Raw genomic sequence first — 21,388 nt, forward strand, 5'->3', positions numbered from 1 at the left:
ATTCCATTCGATCAGTATTCACGAAGGAGCTTTGTCGCTCCCTGTGGACATTCGGTCACAGCCCTCAGCATAACTTGCAAAAACGAGTAAATAATCAAGCAGTTGACCTCATGATCCACTTTTGAAACCAACAAAAGTGGAACCTGGTATAGTTTAAGCAGTTTCACAGTCAGCTTCAGTTATGTACAAAATCACATCAATAAGGTCCTGGATTAAAATCCACCAACTGGCAGGGTTTATGGTACTTCCATGCCCCCTCTGAGCCATCATCCATACCTTCCCCCCCACAGCCCAAAGTCATACATGTTGGGTTATCTGTTGATTGGCTGTAAGTCTCTATTCTATATGCTATATGCTACACTTCAATAGCCCCCCCTCCATAACAGCTGGAACACCTACTCTACCAGGGATAAGCAAGGAAGAATATGGATCAATTAAGCTTAAATCATAAAAATATACAGTGTATAATGAAAAGGCATTGACACGCACTCGCATAATTATTTTTTATTTTTACTTGTATTTTTTTTGCATCACTAACTTAGAAACAGTGTTTAAAAAGGAAAACATGAAGCAGAAAAATCAGCATGCACAACACAACCTCATTTCATGTCCTTAAGAGGAGCTATTGATTACAAATTGTCTTCCCCCCCCCCCCCCTTTCTTATACTGACAGATGAAAGGAAAGCTCAGGTGTGTCTAAATTAGAAGAAGCGATGAAGATTGGTGGTGACAACTGCATATTGACTGGACCATCCATTATCAAGCCAAGACAGTGACAGCTCATATAGACAGCATGGCTCAATTTTAGAAAGAAAAACCAAGTAAAGACAAAAAGACCATGTTGGGCAAGTTGATGTGTCGTGTTGCGATTGGTGAATCGTGGAAGAATCAAAAATTATAAGCTTCTCAATTAGTCTGGTTTTCTTGGCAGGTTGTAGATGAGATCAAAAGAACGTCCTGCAAGAGAAAAGATCTGTCAGATCTACTTTATTCAACTGCATCAAACACAAAGATTAAATCCGCTGTGCTTTATTAACTGTTAACAAATGTATGCGCTGGAAAAACTTCAGTCACTTCACACTCAGCACTACAGGCCAACACATGCAGCTGAGCACCAAAAACATGAAATCATTTTATTTATCTTTATATCAAAAACACTCCAGATCCAACCCTGGGAATGGGCTGGTTTCAGAACATGTAACAGTCCCATTGAACAACATGAATCAGAATAACTGCTGAAGGCTGGCAGGAGTCCTAGGCTGCTTTTACAAGTGTCCATGACCTCATGAGGTACCACAGAGGCCTTACGTGTATGGATGCGTTTATTTATGACTCCCTGGGTTGTGATCTGACAGATATATGGAGGCACAGGTCACTGATCGCATTAGTTGTAAATGTCTTCACTCAAACAGCATGGCTTTATCACTGGACAGGCTGTCTTGAGGTGACATTTTCTAAATAAGCTGCATATTGTGTCCACATAGAGTTATTGTCACACTTTCTTTATGTGGCACTAGCCGAGCTATAACAGGAAGAGAGATTCTTTGCTTTCCTCTAAATGACAGGGAGACTGTCACATGCCCTTAAGAACAACAACAACAAAAAAAAATGGGGCCAAATAAAAACAAGCGCCACACCAAACATCCCCCGGGACGTGCAGTGAAGAAGAGGAGGTTTGAAGACTACGTCGATTACCAGGATGAGGGTGAGGTACAGGAGAGGGAGGGCTAGTGCTGAAGTAGGTAGCCATGTCTGTAAAGTGTTGCACTGCCTTCAAACACCTTTCTGTTCACGGTGTGACTGACTGATGCTGACTTAGGGCTGCATACACATGCACACACACGCACACACACACACACACACACACCTATAAACACCTGAACAAAATCCATTTTATTTCATTAAACTTCTAACAAAATGCTGCATAAATAATAAGAAGAACGTGAATGCTTACACTTCATCCTCATAGTCTTTTGGGGGGGCCACAGCGATCACCACATCGATCCAATCCTGGGGGTGAAAACCAATTTGCATGTGACTGAATCAATAGGAGTTATGAACTCAAGCAGCCCGACTGAATCTACAACACACACAATCAATCAGGGTTGATAAGGTTTTTAATGAAAATCAATAAAACACCATGCTGCACTAAGGGGGTGAAATTTCTACTTAACAAAAACAGGGGGAGGGAGGGAGCATGGCGTTTCATTTAATCTGAATCTCTGGAGTCATACCCCTCCACTGCTCCAGGCTCGAGTCAGAGAGTTTTGCCCCTCAGTCAGTGTGGCATCAATCAGGATCTTCCCATTCACAGCCATGAGTTCATCCCCGGGTACAATCCCACCTACAAAGACAGATGTCACAGATATTTAACTGGGCAGCAGCATCAACAGGAGACAATAGCAACACTGTAAATGTAAAAAAAAAATAAAAAAATTAAATGTGTGTGTATATATATATATATATATATATATATATATATATATATATATATATATATATATATACACACACACACACACACACACACACACTGCAGTTGTGCATCTCCATGTCCAGCATTTGTTCAGACTACACACTGTTGATGAGTCCGTCTGCCACTAGTCAAGCACCAGATTTGATTAGCAAACCGTGGCAAAGAAAACAAGATGCTTCAAGAACTAATGTGGATGTTTAGGTTTTCCAGCTGTTGACACTAGCAGGACAAAGTCATGTGGCTTGTTAAGAACAAGCAGTTTAAGTAAACAGACTCAAAGACTTTGACACTTGTATTTAGCGAGTTAACCTTCACTAACATCCACCTTTGCTGAGGTCAACATGCCTGTGAATGAAGCCACTACATCAGTAGCTTTTAAAGCAAAGCTTTAAAAAACTGAAATACAGATTTTTAGAAATCATGACATGCAAGTGTGGAGATTAAAAATGAACTAACCGTGCTTATCAGCAGCACCACCCTCATACACTGCAGATACCACCAACTTCCCCAAAGGAGAGTCTGCTCCCCCCTCCAGCGCCAGGTCAAGGTTTCCATCCTTAAGAATGATAAGCAAACACACCATGAGTCGTTTTCTTGAATATCTTCCTTTTCCTCTCCTCACAGCAACAAAGGCTCTGCCTACCTTTTTGATTCGCAGCTGCCTCACATCTCGGCCGGCTATCTGGTCCGCAGAGAACTATGACAGAGAAAGGATCGCAGATGGAGAGGCACAAACTAACTGATCAATAAAACGAATGAGGTGGCAGCATAATGAATAGCTCGCTACTCTTTGAACATGTGTTTAGCCACAGACAAACAATATTTAAAATGCAGGACTGTAGGGAAAAAAAGAGATCACTGCAGCTTTTTAAGTTAATGAAAAGCTGCCTGTTTCACATCAAACTGTTAATGATAATTATAATATGTTTGATCTATTGGCTAGCTACCAGAAATTAGTTATGCAGCAGTATTTAGTCTAGTTTATTTACCGGCTGACACCTGTCACTTATTGATATTATTACTAAATTAGTTTTTTAACCTATCATTTTCTCCCACTTTATAAATTGTGTCAGCAATACCAATTTTTAATGACATCACTAGGTAAGTAATTAGGCCTATCAGCTGTCTTGATTATCTACTGATCACATGCTTGTAAACAAAACCATTAACTTTATATTTTCACAAATATAAAAATGATGGATCTCTAGTGGTCAAATACAGTAAGACCATTTTTGTTGCTTAAAAGGTTGAATTTTGAAAGTTTGATTTTGATTGATAAAACTGTTGCTGAGATATGACTTTACATCTTTTTTGAAGCCTCACTGCATATTTTAATAGACTGCAATAGCAGAAAGCTTAAAAAAAAGACATGATTATATAGGGTCATATGCTATAATGGCTTTTGGGAGGATTTGTCAAAGAATCATCTGCTTTTGTAAGAAACTTTGTGGCTCGTGAAAAAGCAGAAACTGAATTTTGGACTGAATTCCTCTAAACAGTCTTTATTTGTGATTTTATACTATCTGCAGCACATTCTGCATAGCTGTAGTGTTAGGCTTGGCCATACGATACCATGGAGTAGGGGTCAAAGTCATCCACATATTTCTGAAATCCCTGAAAGAGAATCAAAAGGCAGTTTATTAAAAATGATCAATATGTCAATAGGAAGTTAATAAAGAGCACATCACTGCAGACATGAGCTGTTTAACAAGTCACTGCATGGTGTGCTGGCCAGATTTCCTTTGACAATCACTCCTATGTTGATCTGATAAAGGGGAAACACAGTCATTTATTTTAAAAAAGCACTTCGGCTTTTAAGGCGTTACACAGTTGCTTTGAAAGCCTCACCCCTTAATTCCGTTATCAAGACAATAATTCACACTAACATGCACAGGCAGAAAAAACTCACAAATCATTCTAAACGGCTGTTTAATTTCATAGGAAGGAAACAAGAGCAAACGGACATCACATTTACGCAGTTATGAGTCAGAGAGGCTCATTTCCTGTTGTTACACAGTGGCTCAAAGTTGGACATAGAAGATGAACTCATTGGTAATGTACGTTTTGATTTGCTGTGGCTGGAGAGAGGAGCCATCAAGCAATGCAAACAGGTGTAGTGTTTAAATATTAAACTAAAGCCACATGAAAGCGTAAAGCAACCGTGTTCCTTTCTTCTGGTTATGTAGACTGTACAAGAAACACGTAGACAGATATTTCAACCACTTGGAGTCTTCAGTGAGCCTCTATGAGAGAGTTCAAAGCATCACTTGCCATCACTGCTGTAAAACCAAACCTTTGACATGCATTCCTTTATGGAGTAGACAATATCGTCATCTACTCCAAATCAATAGAAGCTCAGCTACATCAAAAGACAGTGATGCACATGGGGAAAAATGAAGAAGCCATCACTGAGGTTTCACTCAATAGCCAAACCTGAGGCGTAAGCATGGAGATTAAAAAAAAGAAAAAAAGAACAGAAGAAAAGCACTGCAGAGTATTAATGGAGAAGTTGACATATGGATTACTTGTCGCTTGTTGTTTGTTTTAAAAGACGAGTTGAAAGGCACCATCCGTTTCAACATTTCAGGAGGCTGAAACACAAAAGCAGGTAAAGACTTTTAGTCCAGTCTGAACACTTTAAAGATGAAACTTTAGACCAGGTTGAGCAGCAGTGTGTTACTGCCCCCTCTGGTTCAAAGTCCGGGTGACTTCTGACCACATTTAGCTACATTTACCTGTAACACAGTTTCAGCTTACCATCGCTGGCTGTTTACATTGACATTACACTATGCCAGCAACTAACAATTGCTACTAAGAAACTGATGGTTTTATTGATTACAATAAAACAAAAAAAATATTAATTCTATTAATGCCATCAAATGTTTTGTTGTGCCCAAAAATGCCTGTTTATTATGAATAATAATCACTTAATGGCTCATTTCAGCATATCAGTGCTGAAGTGTGTTGTGTTGTGACTCTGTGACAGTTACTGGAAAACAAAGCTGTTCTTTTGAATTTTAAAATGCAGATTTTAACATTCATAGCCTGCCCAGTTTGATCCAAGTTTATTACAAGAAGATTAACTGGTCACCTTTATAATATGAAAACTACAGACTGGGAAACAGCTGGAGAATCAGGGAAACTCATCAGGAGTCTGAGATGAGGCAAAGAGTAATTCTTCAGCCGGCTGATGGCATGCTGTGTCAAAAGTCTGAATGTTTGATGACCCTTTTAAGCTACCAATGGTTTTTATCTTGAGAATATTCGAAAATTCACTGCAGTGTAATGTGTTTATTACCAGGCCATCAGATCGTAGAGCAGGTCTGTGTGGATCTGGGCGGTGGGTCTGTGACTGAGGCAGCATGACAGGCTTAGACATGACCGGGGCCATCTGACGCCTCTGATTGGGGGGACTGGGAGCTAGTTGCTAATGAGGAAAGACCAGGTTTCCAAGCAACAACTGAGCAAAGGGTAGTATTGAAATATATATATTTGCTTATTTGGAAAAGCACATTATTTTAAATGAACAAAAAAAAAGAAAAGAAGAAGGTGCGATTACAAACGTCAGCATGACCTTTTGCAGCAAGACTCACCAGCGGGCTGCTTGAAGTTGAAACACGACTGGCATGGGATGTATTTCTCATTACCTGAGCCACAGTGGAATATAATGAAACTTTCAGCCCTCTGGCACAAACAGACCACTCAGGAAAATATCAGCGCAAGACACTCCAAGACCCACACCTGTTCTCTCAGATATCACACCATGGCTGAGAGTTCAAAAGCATCTACTGCCAACCCCAGAGGCCCAACTGCACACGCACAAACATAAGAAGAAAGAAGAAACCACACACTACAAAGAAACACAAGCAGCTCACTGTAGATAGAACGTGCTGCTCTCTCTTCATGCATTAAAACATCCGAACACATAAGAGACGACATGCACCTAAACCTACGCATTGAAGAAAAACTAATGTTGCTATTGAAGATGTAGCAATCTACATCTTCAATAGCAACTCACATGTTTCACACATGAGGATCTCTGACCTTTGGACTGGAGGGGTAGGACATTTCACTAGTGTTAGACGAGTAAATCCCTCCTCTGGGGAGATATCTGCCTGCCTCCCACTCACTCCTGGGTTCTGGTGGACTGGGGGGATGCTGGTGATGATGGTTTTGGTACACTCTGATGGTGCCAAGTCGTTCTTCAGAGTGCTGTGGAGGTGGCGGTGGTGGAGGAGGTGGGGGCGGCGGAGGAGGAGGAGGGGGTGGGGGCGGAGGGGGCCGGGGAGCAGGTTGAGGGGACGATGGAGGTCGCGACACACGAGACGGGTAATGAGAGGAAGGTTGGGGGTGCGGCTGAGGTCTCAGCCTCTTATTCGTCAAAGTGGATGAGGCAGATGGAGGTTTCCTAGCATTAGGTGGGGAAGGGGGCCGGCGCTGTGGGGACGCCTGAGAAGGAGAGGGGGGATAGTTATGGATGGTTGGATTCAGGTTGGGCGAGCGTGGAGGGAGAGGCAAGGGAGGGGGTGGCTGGCTGGTGCTGGGCTGGGTGGGGGCTAGTCTTTTTAATGGGCCCCTCAAGCTCTGATCCACTTCGTCCAGGTTAATGTCGTCCAGATCAGTGGTGGCCAGGTGAAGACCACCAGGAAAACGCTTCACTTTTGGCTCAGAAGCAGGGGAGCGTGGCGGGGAGAGCTTAGAAGTCAGAATGAAATGGAAAAAATTTCACCTCACGTTAATTCACCTTTTAAACCATTTCACAATGAATGCACCTTAAGAAAAAAATACCGCCTGAACTTTTCTACCAAATTACACAAAAACATGACTGGCTGAATATTCTGTTCAACAAACAAATGACTGCATTTAATATTCAGCTCATGGTGCAGTCTCCCTGTTTTTGTTCCATGCAAATGAGTGAACCGATGCCACCTTGCTCATTATTGTTGGGCTGCTGTGCCTTCAAAGCAGTATATATGTTCTTTAACCAGTATTTTAAACATTGCATATAAAATTACATTCAGACAGAGGAGGTCTCACTCTGTACCTCGGGGGATTCGTTCTCCACACACGAGATCTGCTCCAGTCGTGTCTGACATAGACGCTCCACCCAGTGCTGCACCTTTTCTGACTCCTCTAAGTCTTCTCTCTCCGTCTCTGAAACCTGGTACAGAGTCAGAGCCAGGCAGCATCACACAACAGGAGTCAGTCCTTCACGCATGCTTGCACGCTGATCTATAAAATAACCGATGTATGCAGCTGAACTCAGCGCTTGCTCCTCTGCACCCCCTCCACATACCTCCTGAACCAGCCGACTGATCTTGAGTTGCTTCTCTCGCTCGTGCATCTCTTCCTTCTCTTTGGCGAGTTTCAGCTCAAACTCCATCTCCTTCTTGTTTTTTCTCTGCTCCTGCAGTGTGTCTGTGTTGGACACTTTCTTCTTTTTCTTCTTTTTGTCTCCTTTCTGACATATCACCAGTTAGTCAGAATACAAGGAAGGAACGGGGACAGGCAAATCTGCCAATCCAAACTCAAAAGCACTGCAGGCAAATAAAGCCTAGTGATACCACACAGTGTATGAATAAAAAACCCTAGCAAACCACTTTCACTTAGTGAATAAAGTTAAAAGCAAAAGCCCTGATTTTAAACGTCTAACCAACACTATAAGAAGACATCACAGCAAACTGAACCCACACAGCTGACAGTACCTTGCGTAATGATGGCAGTTTCCCCTCATATCGATAAAACCAGCCAAATGCTAAAGACAGAAATGAACAGGTCAGGCTTACAAGGATGATTTCAGATTAAACAGTGACATCAAACTCCATCATCCCAGCCAAACAAAGCACTCAAAGAGAGAAATGAATCCATTCATGCTGTCCAAATAAAAAAAATGAAGTTGTAACTGCATTTCAAGTGATGCAAAACATGTGCTGGCATTAACTTTCAGCAGCTTCTACCAACAAAAAAAACAAAAAAACAGCTGGGGTAATAATACAAACATAAGACTCCCATTGTGAAACTGTGATTGGCAAAGGAAATCCTGCACTTGTCTTTGCGTTTGCTGCTTCGCGCAGACATCCACCTACAACAGCTGTCACAATGTCAGCTGAGGCCCCACACTCACTTCTCTGTCCTCCTCGTCCTCCTCATCCTCCTCATCTTCCTCATCTTCCTCAGCGAAAGAGTTGACTTCATCAGCATAAAGAAGAGGTCATAAAAAGCAGCACAGCACACAGCAGCGGCAGAGAGAGAGAGAGCGCAGAGAAACTGGGTGAATGAAGTAAAACACGAGCGCCTCGCTGGTTTCAGAACGAAACACAGGATTCATGCATTTTAAAAAGAAGACACTGCTGTCGGTCCTTACGAGAACTTTTGGCCTTTGGAGTTGGGGTGGTTCTTGGTGATGGGACCTTTGGACTGGATTTAGGGCTCTTGGGTCTGTCAGTACCATAGTCCTCCTCCCACTCTCTGTTGTGTTTTTTCTCCATAGCTTCAATCCTACAGAGATGTACGAAATTATATACACATTTAAACAATATTTGCTTGGAAGTTCATCACATTAAAAGTAATCAGTTGTGCACCTTTCCATTTCCTTCTGATAACGCTCCTCCTCTTCTGCAGCTTTCTGAGAGAGCTCCATCTTTCGTCTATAAAACAAACCAATATCTTCCGTTTACACAACATGTTAGTGTACTGGGCTCTAATCAGCAACCAGTGGGCGAAAGGAATATAGATGTTACTTTGACACCCATGAGCCAGCTAAATAATCTAGAGGCAACCCATCGGCCTGCAAAATCCCCAGAGAGCAGTTAATTAGGATTCCCACCCCCCACGATCGATCCAAAGGATCCTCTGCCAGCGTCTCGTGTCCATGCTTTGACATTTAGGTGACCATCGTGGTGCAGGTGGTTTTACTGCTTTGGCCATTTGGTGTCTGCAATTACAACTTGTCTCCTTTTGCGTGTCAATTTATAATATACACACATATTATTCATTCCCAGGTATTGTTGGAGATGAATATTACAACTGAAAGCACTGAGGTTATCAAGTGTATCCTCTGAATTTACAAGCAGCGGGCTAAATTTGTAAATGATTTAATAAAGTGAACATTATAAGATGTATAAGTTAGATTAAAGAGTATTCCTGTGTATTTGTTGATTAATGTTTCTGATGCACACAGCTGGTCATTTTTGCAATCATCTGTTTGTAGATCAGTGGGAAAAGAATAAATAAGTAATCAGTCACTAATTGACTGACTGGATCCAGAGAAGACTGCTTTCTGGAAAATATTGAGGGAACATCAGTCAACGCCTTTCCCATTAGATGATGACATTTCATCTCTGATTATTGACCCAGTTGTTAGTTTACTTTGTACACTTGAGGGCATACTAGGCTGACAGCAGTGCTCTGTGAATGATCACAAAAAATAACCTTCCAGCTGATGAACTGAGTGTCTTTGTTCCCCTGTTTGTTACAATAACAAGTAGCAGCATTTTAATCATTGAAAAAGCCGCCTATTGATGTTCGTTATTTGCATAACATTTGCCCGGAGTTCCCATATTTTTGCATAAATTGTTTCATCTGCTTACAAAGGTAGTACACTCTCATTGCCTGATATTGTCTGTGGTTTCAGTATGACCATGCCTTAACATTATGAAATGTAATGAAGGGGAATTTGATAATAATTCATTGGCAATGTTTTATTAAACAGCCCATGATTTTCACATCCAGCTGCAGGAGCAAAGTCAGGGGACCACTCCACACAACCAATGGTGAAGCCTTTTAGAGGGCTAAATTTGCATCTAGTAATTGTGTGACATTTTATCACAACAATTTTTTTGTCAGTGTTCTGTAAAATTTGTTGTTTGCACATTTTAATGGTGGAAAAACTCATTTAAATTGTAATTTACTTTCTTTATTGATTTATATAGCACTCTTCACAGGATAAAAACCACAAAGTGCTTCACAATAATATAAAACAGATAAACGTACAATCAAACATACAGCACAAATCTAATTAAAAGCTAGTCTGAATAAGTGAGTCTTAAGATGATCTCAGGATCAAATTATCTCAGGATCTTTATCAACAACCCACATAGCAAAATTGGTATGGTCCGGGTCTGGCCCACACAATGTGCTTACACATGGCCCACATACCGCAAAGAATGACGGCCCTTTGGTGGCCCAGACCTGGTTTGCCAAAGGTGGCCCACATATGGGCCAGCACAAGGCCAGTTGCAGACACACTGGTGGTTTTGCTGGCCCATGTGTGGATTACCTCTGGCAAACCTTGTCTGGGCCACCAAAGGGCCGTCATTCTTTGCGGTATGTGGGCCATGTGTAAGTTGTGTGCAGCCACGGGCCAGTTGCAGACACACCGCTGGCCCAGAACAGTTTCAGCTCTGGCCCCAGATGTCAGCCTAATGTGTACCTTAATTAAGCCATGTAATAACAACATGTTAATAATAGTGCAAAAGTAACATAATGAAACTCTGTTCAGACAGTGAATGGCCTGATTCTTATAGAGCATTTTTCAACTCTCCTAACCACACACTTTCTCTTAACTGAGTGCTTCCTAACTACATTCATACTCACGACATGCAGACTGGAGGACCCAGGGATCGAACCACTAACCTTCCAATCAATAGGTGACCTACTCTACCACCTGAGCTACAGCCACCCACTGGCAAAAATGAGTAAACCCTCACTAGGTTTTGGACAAAGTGTACACTCACAAACCTGTATTAGTGGGACTTCAGGAAGCACACAGCCCCACTCCCCCCCATCATCCTGACTGACACCCCCATCACCTCTGTGGACTCATTCCGCTTCCTGGGTACCACCATCACCCAGGACCTGAAGTGGGAGCCCACCATCACCTCCGTCATTAAGAAAGCCCAGCAGAGGATGTACTTCCTGAGGCAGCTGAAGAAATTCAACCTGCCAACACGGACGATGATGCAATTCTACACTGCAATCATCGAGTCCATCCTCACCTCCTCCATCACCGTGTGGTACGCTGGAGCCACTATCAGGGACAAACAGAGACTGCAGCGTGTTGTGCGCTCTGCTGAGAAGGTGATTGGCTGCAGACTTCCATCTCTGCAGGACCTGTACACCTCCAGGACATTGCGGCGTGCAGCTCGGATCTCAGCTGACCCTTCTCACCCTGGACACAGTCTGTTTGACCTGCTCCCCTCAGGCAGGAGGCTCCGGTCCATTCGCACCAGAACCTCTCGCCATAAGAACAGTTTCTTCCCCTCTGCTGTTGAACACATGAACAATAACCATATGACTGTTCCCAACACTAACACATGACCCTACGCTGTGTTCACTGCATCATTCCATGTTTGGCACTGATCACCACCTGCACTCATGTATATATCTATCTACTTAGCACTTTTAATTCTTATTCTTATTTTTATGTCTATTTTAGCGTAATTTATGACAGTATGTTTGCACTGAAGCACCGCAGCAATTTCCTGATGTTGTAAACCTGCTCAACATTTGGCAATAAAACCCTTTCTGATTTGAAATGTTGGCTTTCATAGAAGTATAGTATTACAACATGGCATTTGGGTCTTCTAACTAAAATAGTCAAATAGGAACATAAACAGTGCCATCATTGCCAGACCTGCCCCACATCTGGTTGACATACACTCTGCCATGACACCGGTCAGTCAGAAGTGCCAGCTTGATGCCAGATCCGGGCCAGGCCTGTTTTCTATGAGCCTGGGCCACATAAACCAAACCACAATCGAGCCAGATGTGGCATGCCATCACATAGACAGTGCCATCTATGCCAGGCCTGGCCCATATCTGGATGGCATACGTCTTATCATGCCAAAAGTCAACCAGCAGTGCCGGCTTGATACCAGATCGGGGGCCAGACCTGCTTGCTATGTGGGAAAGGAAAAATAATAGACTGAAGGGTACATATATGCTTATTATCTATGGTTAGTCCCATGAGTATTTGGACAGTGACACAGTTTTTGTAGTTTTGCCTCTGTACGCCACCACAGTGGCAAAGAATGAAGACACAACTTTACTTCAGAGGGGTTATTATAACTGTTTTGGAATTAGATGGATTTTTACACATATTCACCAACTTTCAGAGGCTCAAAACTAACTCTCGGGGGTTTTATAACCAGGTTAGTGACATCTTTTGATTTGAAATCCATGGTGGTATTGCACACAGCCAAACTGTAAGATTTGGTGAACATTTCCTATTTTCCACTCAGAAAGACCATTAGTGGGGCATCAGCTGTTGTTTTACTCTAATAAAAAGTCCAGCAGACACAAACTAACATCCATATTCATTTGGACATATTGTTCAGGTGCTTCTAAAGCACAGGTGTCGAACTCCAGGCCTCGAGGGCCGGTGTCCTGCAGGTTTTAGATGTGTCCTTCATCCAAGACAGCTGATTTAAATGGCTAAATTACCTCCTCAACATGTCTTGAAGTTCTCCAGAAGCCTGTTAATGAACTAATCTTTGATTCAGGTGTGTTGACCCTGGGTGAGATCTAAAACCTGCAGGACACCGGCCCCCGAGGCCTGGAGTTTGACACCCCTGTTCTAAAGAATATGATTCCAATACGAACAGTTTTTTAAGTTTTTGGCTTCTTGTTGCCTAGAAAGACACCGTGAGAGCACTGATAAAGTTACTACAACAAACATTTACATGTCATATTACTGATGACCTATCTATAGCATAAAAAAATATCTTAGTGGCATTTACATTAGTAAGGCTTTCTCCTGTTAGGATTACCTGAAAACAAAGTGTGATCCAAAGCCTAAGTAACATCTGTTTGAACAGAGTCAGATCAACGTCGTACCTTTGAAGTTAAAGCGACAGCAAGCTTGCTAACTAGCATGAAGTCAGCATCTTGCATTACAACATAAACTATACAACTCCCACCATACACTGCAGAAGCTCCATCTCGTGTCAGGACAAGGTTAATTAGAAGTTTTGTGCTGTTCACTCACTGTCTCTCCTTCTCCTGCTGCTCTTTAATGATTTTGTTGGTCTCCAGTGCCACCTTCTTCTGGTGCATCAGCTCCTTCCTCTCCACGTCCCTGCGGGCCTCCAGTGCCAGACGCTCCTCATCTGTCATAAACAGCTCACTGCCCTGAGAGAGTGAGAGCCACAGACAGTAATGACGGAAAGACATACAGCAGGGGTCCTCAAACTTTAGCTCTGGAGACTGACAGGCAAGTCCAAACCAGTCTCTCTGACCGAGAACAGAGGGGAGATGTCAGTTTTTGGAACCTGACATCCTTGAAGCCTCTCAGAATCATTGAGTAGATCAGCAATTTCTATTACTGGTATATAATTACAATATCCTGTGTTGTCCTTATAGCTGCATCTCTTCTTCTTTTTGGCCCGAGTGTAATTAACTGAAGCAGGTGCTGAACTTAAGAGCAGTCACACCCTAATGTCTGGGTTTGTGGCATTGTTCATACATTCTTCTGTTATTGTAACAAGTCTCGACCCTGGATTCATCAGACCCTTTTTTTTCTGTCGTGTCCTGTATATGTCAGTCTTGAAGCGTTTGTCCTTGTTACCTCTGCTGAGAAGTGGTACAGAGACCACTAAACATCCCTCAAGACCACATGCATCTTTTTGTGACCTTGGCGTATTGATTTTCTGATGGTGTGCTCACTTTTTGGTGCTCTTGCATGTTTTCAAATGTCACAGTACTGATTAATAAACAATTTTCTGCAGATAGCATGAGGTATAGCCACATAAAAGCAGGTGAAAATGGCTTCTGATTTACATCAGCATTAATTATACACACTGTTTCAGCAGAATAGCTCTAACTTAATTTTAAATTCATTGTATACTGCAATTTTGTTATCCAACTGCTGGAACAAAACGCTATAAAATGCATTCTAGAGGTATACTTTATATCACGGTGTTACACTGCATATTGCAAATGTTCTGGATGATTTAATGCTGCAGGGTTCCCCAAATATGCAGAAAAATAACATCATACCAATATGAAAAGCCGTTTTAAAACTAAAGTGTCTCTGACCTGAAGGTGATTTACTGCACACGTCCAAACAAAGACATACTCACAGATAACGACATTAGACGGGCACCAAGGAAATAAATAAATAAGATGTGAATGCCTGTCTCTGTTACACAGGCCTCATGACTGAGTCCCAGAGCAAACAACATGATGAGTAACTTGACTGATGATAAATGTCGCTCCTGCAGACAGCGGGGCTACAGCACAGGCTGGTGCTGTTATGCCTCCAAAACAAACAGACAGATTAATCTGAGCAATGCAGGAATGTAAAGGAGAAACTAAGCAGGAGGCAGAAGTCTCTGTCTCTTCGTCCATGACAGATGATCCCGTAAGTGTTTTACTTTCTCAGAGGAACCTGCTTTCTCAGAAGTTGCTTCAAAACTGAGGAAAGTGATTTTATCTGAAAGGTTTCTCCACATCTGCATATTATTCTGTAAAGTTATGCAAAATAGTAAAGGATTTTGCCCTTATTAACTTCTTAAGCCCCGAGCCTAACTGATCTCCTGCCTTTTGCCCCGTATCAGGGGGACAGAAGTTAAATATCAATGAAATTTGACGATTCATATGTGACTCGATCGGGGCTTGCTAGCGTTAGACTCTTTATCAAATCCATCTCATTGCATATGGGTTTGATTAAACAAGCTGCAGTAAAAGCATAAACTAAAATTTTATGCACTTATTAATTATATACACTCATTGGACGCTTTATTACATACATCTAACTAGTACCAGATTGGACCCTTATATCCAATGAAAGATGAATTGCCTTCATCTTTCACTGCAATTATTTTTTAAGGTGTCGGACACATTCCTTAGAGATTTTGGTCCATATCGATATGACGGCATCACACAGTTGTTCCAGATTTGTCAGGTAGATGTGGTCAACAGCAATGTTCAGGTAGGCTGTGGCAGTTAAACGATGCTCAGTTTTTAATAATGGGCCCAAATTGTGCCATGAAAATATCCCCCACATCATTACACCACCAGCAGCAGCAGCAGCAGCCTGACGTACATTTGTATTCAAAACAAGAGTGTACTTACAGCTCCTGCCAGAACTGTAATAGTCAAACTTCTGCTGCTCTTCAGGACTTTCACGGCCTGGAAATGTTGAAACAGAGGATTTTAAATAGCACTTGTAAAGTTCAGTTTTATGAAATTAAAGAGAAAAAAAAAACAGACAATCTCTGGAGCCCGCGTTGTGTGTCCTATTTGCATTCATCATCGTGTGAATTATTCAGTTAAATATAGAAACATGCTGCAAGCTTGGTTTTGGCCATCAGCCACAGGAAGGATTTTTGCTGGTTAAACACTAATTTGGCTTTGGTAATGCACCTCAGTGATTTAAGCTGAGAACAAACACAAGCAGTGAGAGAGGGCTTAACTTTTACTACCATGAGAGGCATAGTTTTTTAAAAACAAAGAGAAATTTTAAAAAAGGAAATAAAAACATATAAAAATAATTAAATTAAGCAAAACATACGTCTCTGTGGTCCATGTTAGTGAAATCCACTCCGTTCACCTCCACAATCTGGTCTCCAGCCTACATTTTGATACGACGGACATATTCACTGTCAATAGATTTACGAGTATCATAATTTAATACGATCTCTGCAGTCTTTTAGAAAAAAATCACCTCAAGCCCAACTTCTGCAGAGAGGGAGCCTGGCTTGACGTTACTGATGTATATACCAGGTTTTTGGGTTGGACCACTGGATATGCTAATGCCCATGCCCTTGGTACCCACAAGACTGAGGAAAACTTTCTTCTCCTTGATCTCCTTTCCTCCAATGGATGCCAAACCGGCCACACTGCTTTTTTTCTCCTTGAAGAGTACAGGAGAAGTCTTTTAGCTGGCTGGTAAACAAACACCATTAAGAAGAAAGTAGCATTTCATCTCTCACCCCCGATTCAGAAACAAACTGGTCGACAAAGTGCCACTTCAGGGGTTCATCTGATGAGCTGGAGAAATGAGAAAAAACTATGAGAATTCAGCCCTGCACAGCAGCAGTATTCTAGAGCACGGCACAGTTTGTTACAACAGTAATACACAAGTGGATTCATATCTCACGTTTTCACTGGGATCATCCCCACGTCTGCACAGAAAAATAAGTAAGATAACACAAGTTAGATCACTTTCATGTTAGCAGGTAATGGCACTACTAATGGACACAAAGTCTGTGGTTAACCTACGTCGAACTTTGAGTGACACGACATTCTTTGTCTTGATGAGACTGATGACCTCCTCGTGGATACAGGAGGAAATAGAGTATCCATTGATACGCACAATCTCATCACCAACCTATATATGAAGACAGGAGAATATATCATAGATGAGAAATTAAATGTCATTATGTAAGTGGTTTACAGTCAAATGCTTCCTTCATAAGTCTATTTTACACTATGTAAGGCCGGTTTAAAACACTACACACTTGCAATAAAAAAAAAATCTATTCAGTTAAAATTTAAAATCTCCGATTGAAGATTCTTGTATTTGATTAGGCCAGAAATGATCACCATTATCAAAGGTCTCAGTAGTAGTAAAAAGTTACTTTGTTATAACAGTTATAAAAAAAGCTAAAGCACAAAATGTAAAAAAAAAGAAAAAAAGAAAAAGATTAAGTACAATGGTATATATATATATAAAACATGAATTAAATAAAAGGCTCCATGACAAAACAAAAAAAAATACTGGCAAACACCAGCGCTACCCCTCAGCCTCCTAGTGGACACACTGTGGTATCAATTTTAATCTCCTACGTTGCCTCGTTCTCCAGTTATTGCATTCATGAACTTGGGTGTCCACGTCACCCACCTGCCCACCCGGTGGGGTAATGACAATACCCAATTAGCTTTTGACAGCAGAGGGGTAAAAACTAAACAGAATTTTAAATAAATATAACATAAGATTAAATGGAAAAAATAAGCACTAACTGAATTTAAGTTTACTCTTTTACTGACATTTTCTGTTTGTATTCAACTAGAACTAGGAATATTAAATCCACCCCCATTATAAAGAGATATAATTATTCCGCATGTGGATAGATTCATAAATAGTGCTGTAACCCCAGTCTGTATACTCATATTTTTTTTAAAGAATAAAAAAATCTGTAGAAACAAACATAAATTATAATTATAGTACCTGTAGGCCCACATTATCAGCTTGTCCCTCTTTTATAATCTGGGATATATAAAGACCACAGCCAAACTCAAGCCCTCCTCGGACGCTCAGACCTAGACCATCACGATTAGTCCGATCCAAACGCACCTCTTTTAGCTTCCTGCACACATCAGGTGAGAGAGGAAAATATTAAGCAAGATGTACAAGCCAACATAAGGTGAATGCATGCCAGGGTCAATAACTGCATGCTAAAAAGGCAATAAATAACCATGTTGTACTCACCTTGACCTCTTGGGGGTGAGCAAGTCATACTCCACCTGGTGTTTGAGAGGGATGAGAGGTCGGATGGCGTCAAACAAGGGGAGACGCTTTGGTTCGTTAATTACCAGCTTTAGGTCTCCCACCAGCACTCGCAAATCCATCGACCTGGAAAGTGAGAGGAGGATAATTAGCGGTTTCACAACAATTTACCACATCTGCTAATTTATGCAATTACAAAACGCTGAAAGCTCCCCTTGAAAACCAAACAATATGAGAAAGTCTGCAAAAAAGGGATTTCCAAAAAGGCTGGGATGCTGTGAAAAATGTAGATAATTATGTAAACTCATATTTAATTGTTTCAAAGAGCTATTGCTTAGTCATTTTTGTTTCATAATATGCCAAATGGTTTTCAAAGCATGATATGTCTGGAGTGCAGGTGGGTCAGTTTAGGAACCAGACTCTTTTCCTGATCCGTGTGGGATTTTTCCCTTGACACTGACAAGGAGATGAAAATCTCACTTCTATCAGAGTCTAAACACCTGATTTTTAAAACGTTTGTACTTTACCTTCTGCACCAACTGATGCAATTGATCAGGATTTACAAAGCAATCTCTCTAGAGCCACAGGCATTTTCTCCTCACAATAAAAAAAACAAAAAAACCATCCAAATGTCCCTTTGAGTATTTTTTTAATTTCAGGATAAAGGGCAACTGGAACAGCAATTAACGCAGCAAAGTAAATGCTATGGTATGAAATTCTTCCAGGTCACCTTCCTTTTGAATAATTAATATGTGCCATTTTAGCTCCATTTGGAGGTTGAACATAAAAAGAGCTTTTGTTGATAACTGGCCAGGCTTGTCGGAGCTCAGTGGAAACTGATCAGAGGCTTAACCAATAGGGTCACAGGACTGTGCCTCTGTACAAAGATTAATTGAAACCTAGACCTATCCCTCCCCCCTCTCATGTCCTCCAGGACCACATTTTCATCAAAAAACACGACCCAGAGGAGGATTTGAACCAGAGTTCTGCGAGCATTAAAACTGTCAGGGACAAGATTAATGGCTCCTAAATATTATTCATGAAAATATTAAAAGCTAGAGAAAACATACAGAAGCAGAAGAAGATGTTTTTTGTATTTAAATCTATACAGATACTACAAAGACCCATACATGCCTACAGTTCCTTCGTTGTAACTCTTTTTGGCTATAGTTGTGCAAAGTTATTTAAGGACATAATCTATTCCATAATCATCAATGTTTTAGTCATAAAGTGTGAAAAATCAGTGAGGAAATACAACACACACTCTGTAGACATGCTGAGCAGTGACAGATGGTACTCACTGGTGATACATGCGGAGGACGTCATACAGGTAATCCTTTTCTGCTTCATTTTCAATCAGCAACTCCACCTGCAAGAAAACACAAGCATCTGGTACCATCCTTCTTCATTAAGGCCCCTGAAACACACTGTATCTCTCCCCTGTTTTCCTGTCAGCTACAGGGGGTGAGCCGTGTGTGTGTGTGTGTGTGTGTGTGTGTGTGTGTGTGTGTCCGAGTCATACAAACCTGATGACGGTTCAGTTGCAGCAGGATAGTTTTAAGGAACCGTTTGGGCCAGTCGCTGATATAACACATTTTACCATCTGTCTCCAGCAAAATCTCTCCTATAATAAGCTGAAAGCCTCACTTTCTAAGACATTAAAGTTCAGATAACTCCCTGGATGTCCATGTGCTAAACGTGTAATGGGCTGCCCATGTCTAACCATCAAACCCCTGGGAGGAAATAATGGCCACAGGGATGAGGAGAGGCTGCAGTAGGAAGGTCCGGAGTGTCACCTTACATCTCAAAAAGAAGTAAACATTCACACACGCACGCCTCATGTTGAATAATCAGACCTCAAATTAAAGAACAGGCATCATAGAGCACACACCCTCCAAGGACCATTTCTGCAGGGGTTAAAGTTAAGGCAGCGCCACTGAGCCACACAGGGTGTGTGAACGGTCATAAACTTCTCTTTTTCCTGCAGACTGAGCCACATGGACCTTGGCACCATAAACCAGTAAAGTATAGATAACTTGTTAGGCAGACAAGCATTTCTGGTTTAAAGATCAGAACTGTTTTCATACAGTGAGCTTCTCTGTCACAGTGTAGTACCTACAGAATAAAAATGTGTGACTTTTATGCAAATAAAAACACAATAAAATTGCACAATAATCCAATTTTCAGGCAAATCAGACCATAAAACTGACAAACATCCTCAACCAAACAATTAAGACAGTGCCGCAAACAGAAACAAAGCCCATTTGTGCCTCATTCACCCCTCAGCCTCTAATTAAACCCGTAAATTGTCGCATCTCTTCCGCTTAGCTGCTCGTATCTGACACATTATCTAATGCGAAAGCGCCCTTTGTGGAGAGCCTACAATATGGGACTCTGCTTGCCTGCGTGCAGCACAGATGGCTGTGAGGTGATCCCTACATGCTCTGGGGACGAAAAAGCCTTGAACATATCGTGTTCTCTTCCTCTGTTATCTTTGCTGCTGATGACTTTTTGGGGGGAAGTAGTCAACACCGCCCACACACGTATAATTTCAAGTTGATTCGCTGCATGAATGAATCCTGACTCCTAATAACATTTTATACTGCTTGTTGTTTACTATAGTGACCTCTGCCGTATAACTTTTACCTGAATAAGAATAAGGTACCAATCAAGAGGGAAAACAGTCTTACAGCAACCTCTTAAATTGTGCAAAGAGATTTAAGTGTCATCAAAAAGACAAAATCCCCCGACACTCGTTTCACTTGGGCAGCAGATGAGATTAGAAGCAGATGTTTCAGCTAAATAAAAACCCGTAAATCTACTACAACAACATTAAAAACAAACAGCAACTTTATTTCTTAATGATATGTTTGAATTACTGTTAAAATAAAAGTTGAGGATTTTTTGTTTTTGTTTTGTTTTTTATTCGTCGCTTTGTCGGGCAGGCCTGTCTACGCAACATCTCACCGGCAGACACCTGAGCCAGCCAGCGAAGAGACAACCAGGTAGAGAAAAAAAACAGCTTCATTTAACATCTATTTAATTCATGTAAAATAGTAAAAACTGTTGTTATTTTTATCATACCTTGTGCCTAAATTCTCGAGCAACTTTCCGCTCCATTGTTGAGAAACACCACAAAGCGGTCCGACGTGAGATCTCAGCGTTGGTCAAGTTTGACGGGAAGCGGCCGGAGGTCAATACGTCAAGGTAGTAGGACTGCAATCGGAGCTTCCGGTTAAAAATGTTATAGTGATATGCTTATTCGTCAAAATTAAAGGGGTCTTTGTTGTAAATATAGTCACTTTTAATATTGAAAAACATCGTGTCCACAAAATTTAATTGCTGTACGCTTTATTTCAAGCTCAAATTTATAATTAAGACCTTTATTTTGAAGGGTTGACTGTGTCGCTTGGACTTCTTGCTAAGTCTGATTAATTTGTTGATAATTAAACAAATAAATA

General features: G+C 41.3%; 1 protein-coding gene across 5 annotated transcripts; it reads right to left on the reverse strand.

The window, feature by feature from the left end:
• Positions 1–495: 495 nt before the first annotated feature.
• ush1c (Usher syndrome 1C) lies at positions 496–21,113 on the reverse strand. Of its 5 annotated transcripts, none has more exons than XM_080906841.1 (20): positions 21,012–21,113; positions 19,229–19,296; positions 17,910–18,053; positions 17,649–17,787; positions 16,700–16,808; positions 16,578–16,602; positions 16,411–16,468; positions 16,143–16,331; positions 15,990–16,049; positions 15,551–15,607; positions 13,464–13,606; positions 9,058–9,123; positions 8,841–8,974; positions 8,601–8,665; positions 4,049–4,090; positions 3,120–3,173; positions 2,933–3,032; positions 2,235–2,344; positions 1,955–2,010; positions 496–957 (listed from the first exon to the last, which is right to left on the reverse strand). In XM_080906841.1, the coding sequence occupies exons 1-20, from the start codon at positions 21,045–21,047 to the stop codon at positions 945–947; spliced, it is 1,668 nt and encodes a 555-aa protein (XP_080762967.1). In that variant the 5' UTR covers positions 21,048–21,113; the 3' UTR covers positions 496–944. The 5 variants fall into 5 exon arrangements, 4 of the variants coding, with proteins under 4 accessions (XP_080762967.1, XP_080762966.1, XP_080762968.1 ...); XM_080906840.1 differs by lacking the exon at positions 21,012–21,113 and adding an exon at positions 19,454–20,310; XR_013974579.1 differs by lacking the exons at positions 496–957; positions 1,955–2,010; positions 2,235–2,344; ... (2 more) ...; positions 4,049–4,090; positions 21,012–21,113 and adding exons at positions 7,194–7,637; positions 7,773–7,937; positions 8,182–8,231; positions 19,454–20,316.
• Between the last annotated feature and the right edge of the window lie 275 nt (positions 21,114–21,388).

This window comes from Rhamphochromis sp. 'chilingali', assembly GCF_963969265.1.
Source record: "Rhamphochromis sp. 'chilingali' genome assembly, chromosome: 2".
NCBI classification, from domain to species: Eukaryota; Metazoa; Chordata; class Actinopteri; order Cichliformes; family Cichlidae; genus Rhamphochromis; species Rhamphochromis sp. 'chilingali'.

Bases quoted from the DNA above. Each gene is read 5' to 3' on its own strand.
- ush1c (XM_080906840.1), bottom strand. From the start codon at position 19,522: ATGTGTTATATCAGCGACTGGCCCAAACGGTTCCTTAAAACTATCCTG. The intron at 18,054-19,228 runs GTGAGTACCATC...CTCACTTTCCAG, and splicing joins GTCCTCCGCATGTATCACCA to GTCGATGGATTTGCGAGTGC. The intron at 16,050-16,142 runs GTGATTTTTTTC...ATCAAAATGTAG, and splicing joins CTGCAGAAGTTGGGCTTGAG to GCTGGAGACCAGATTGTGGA.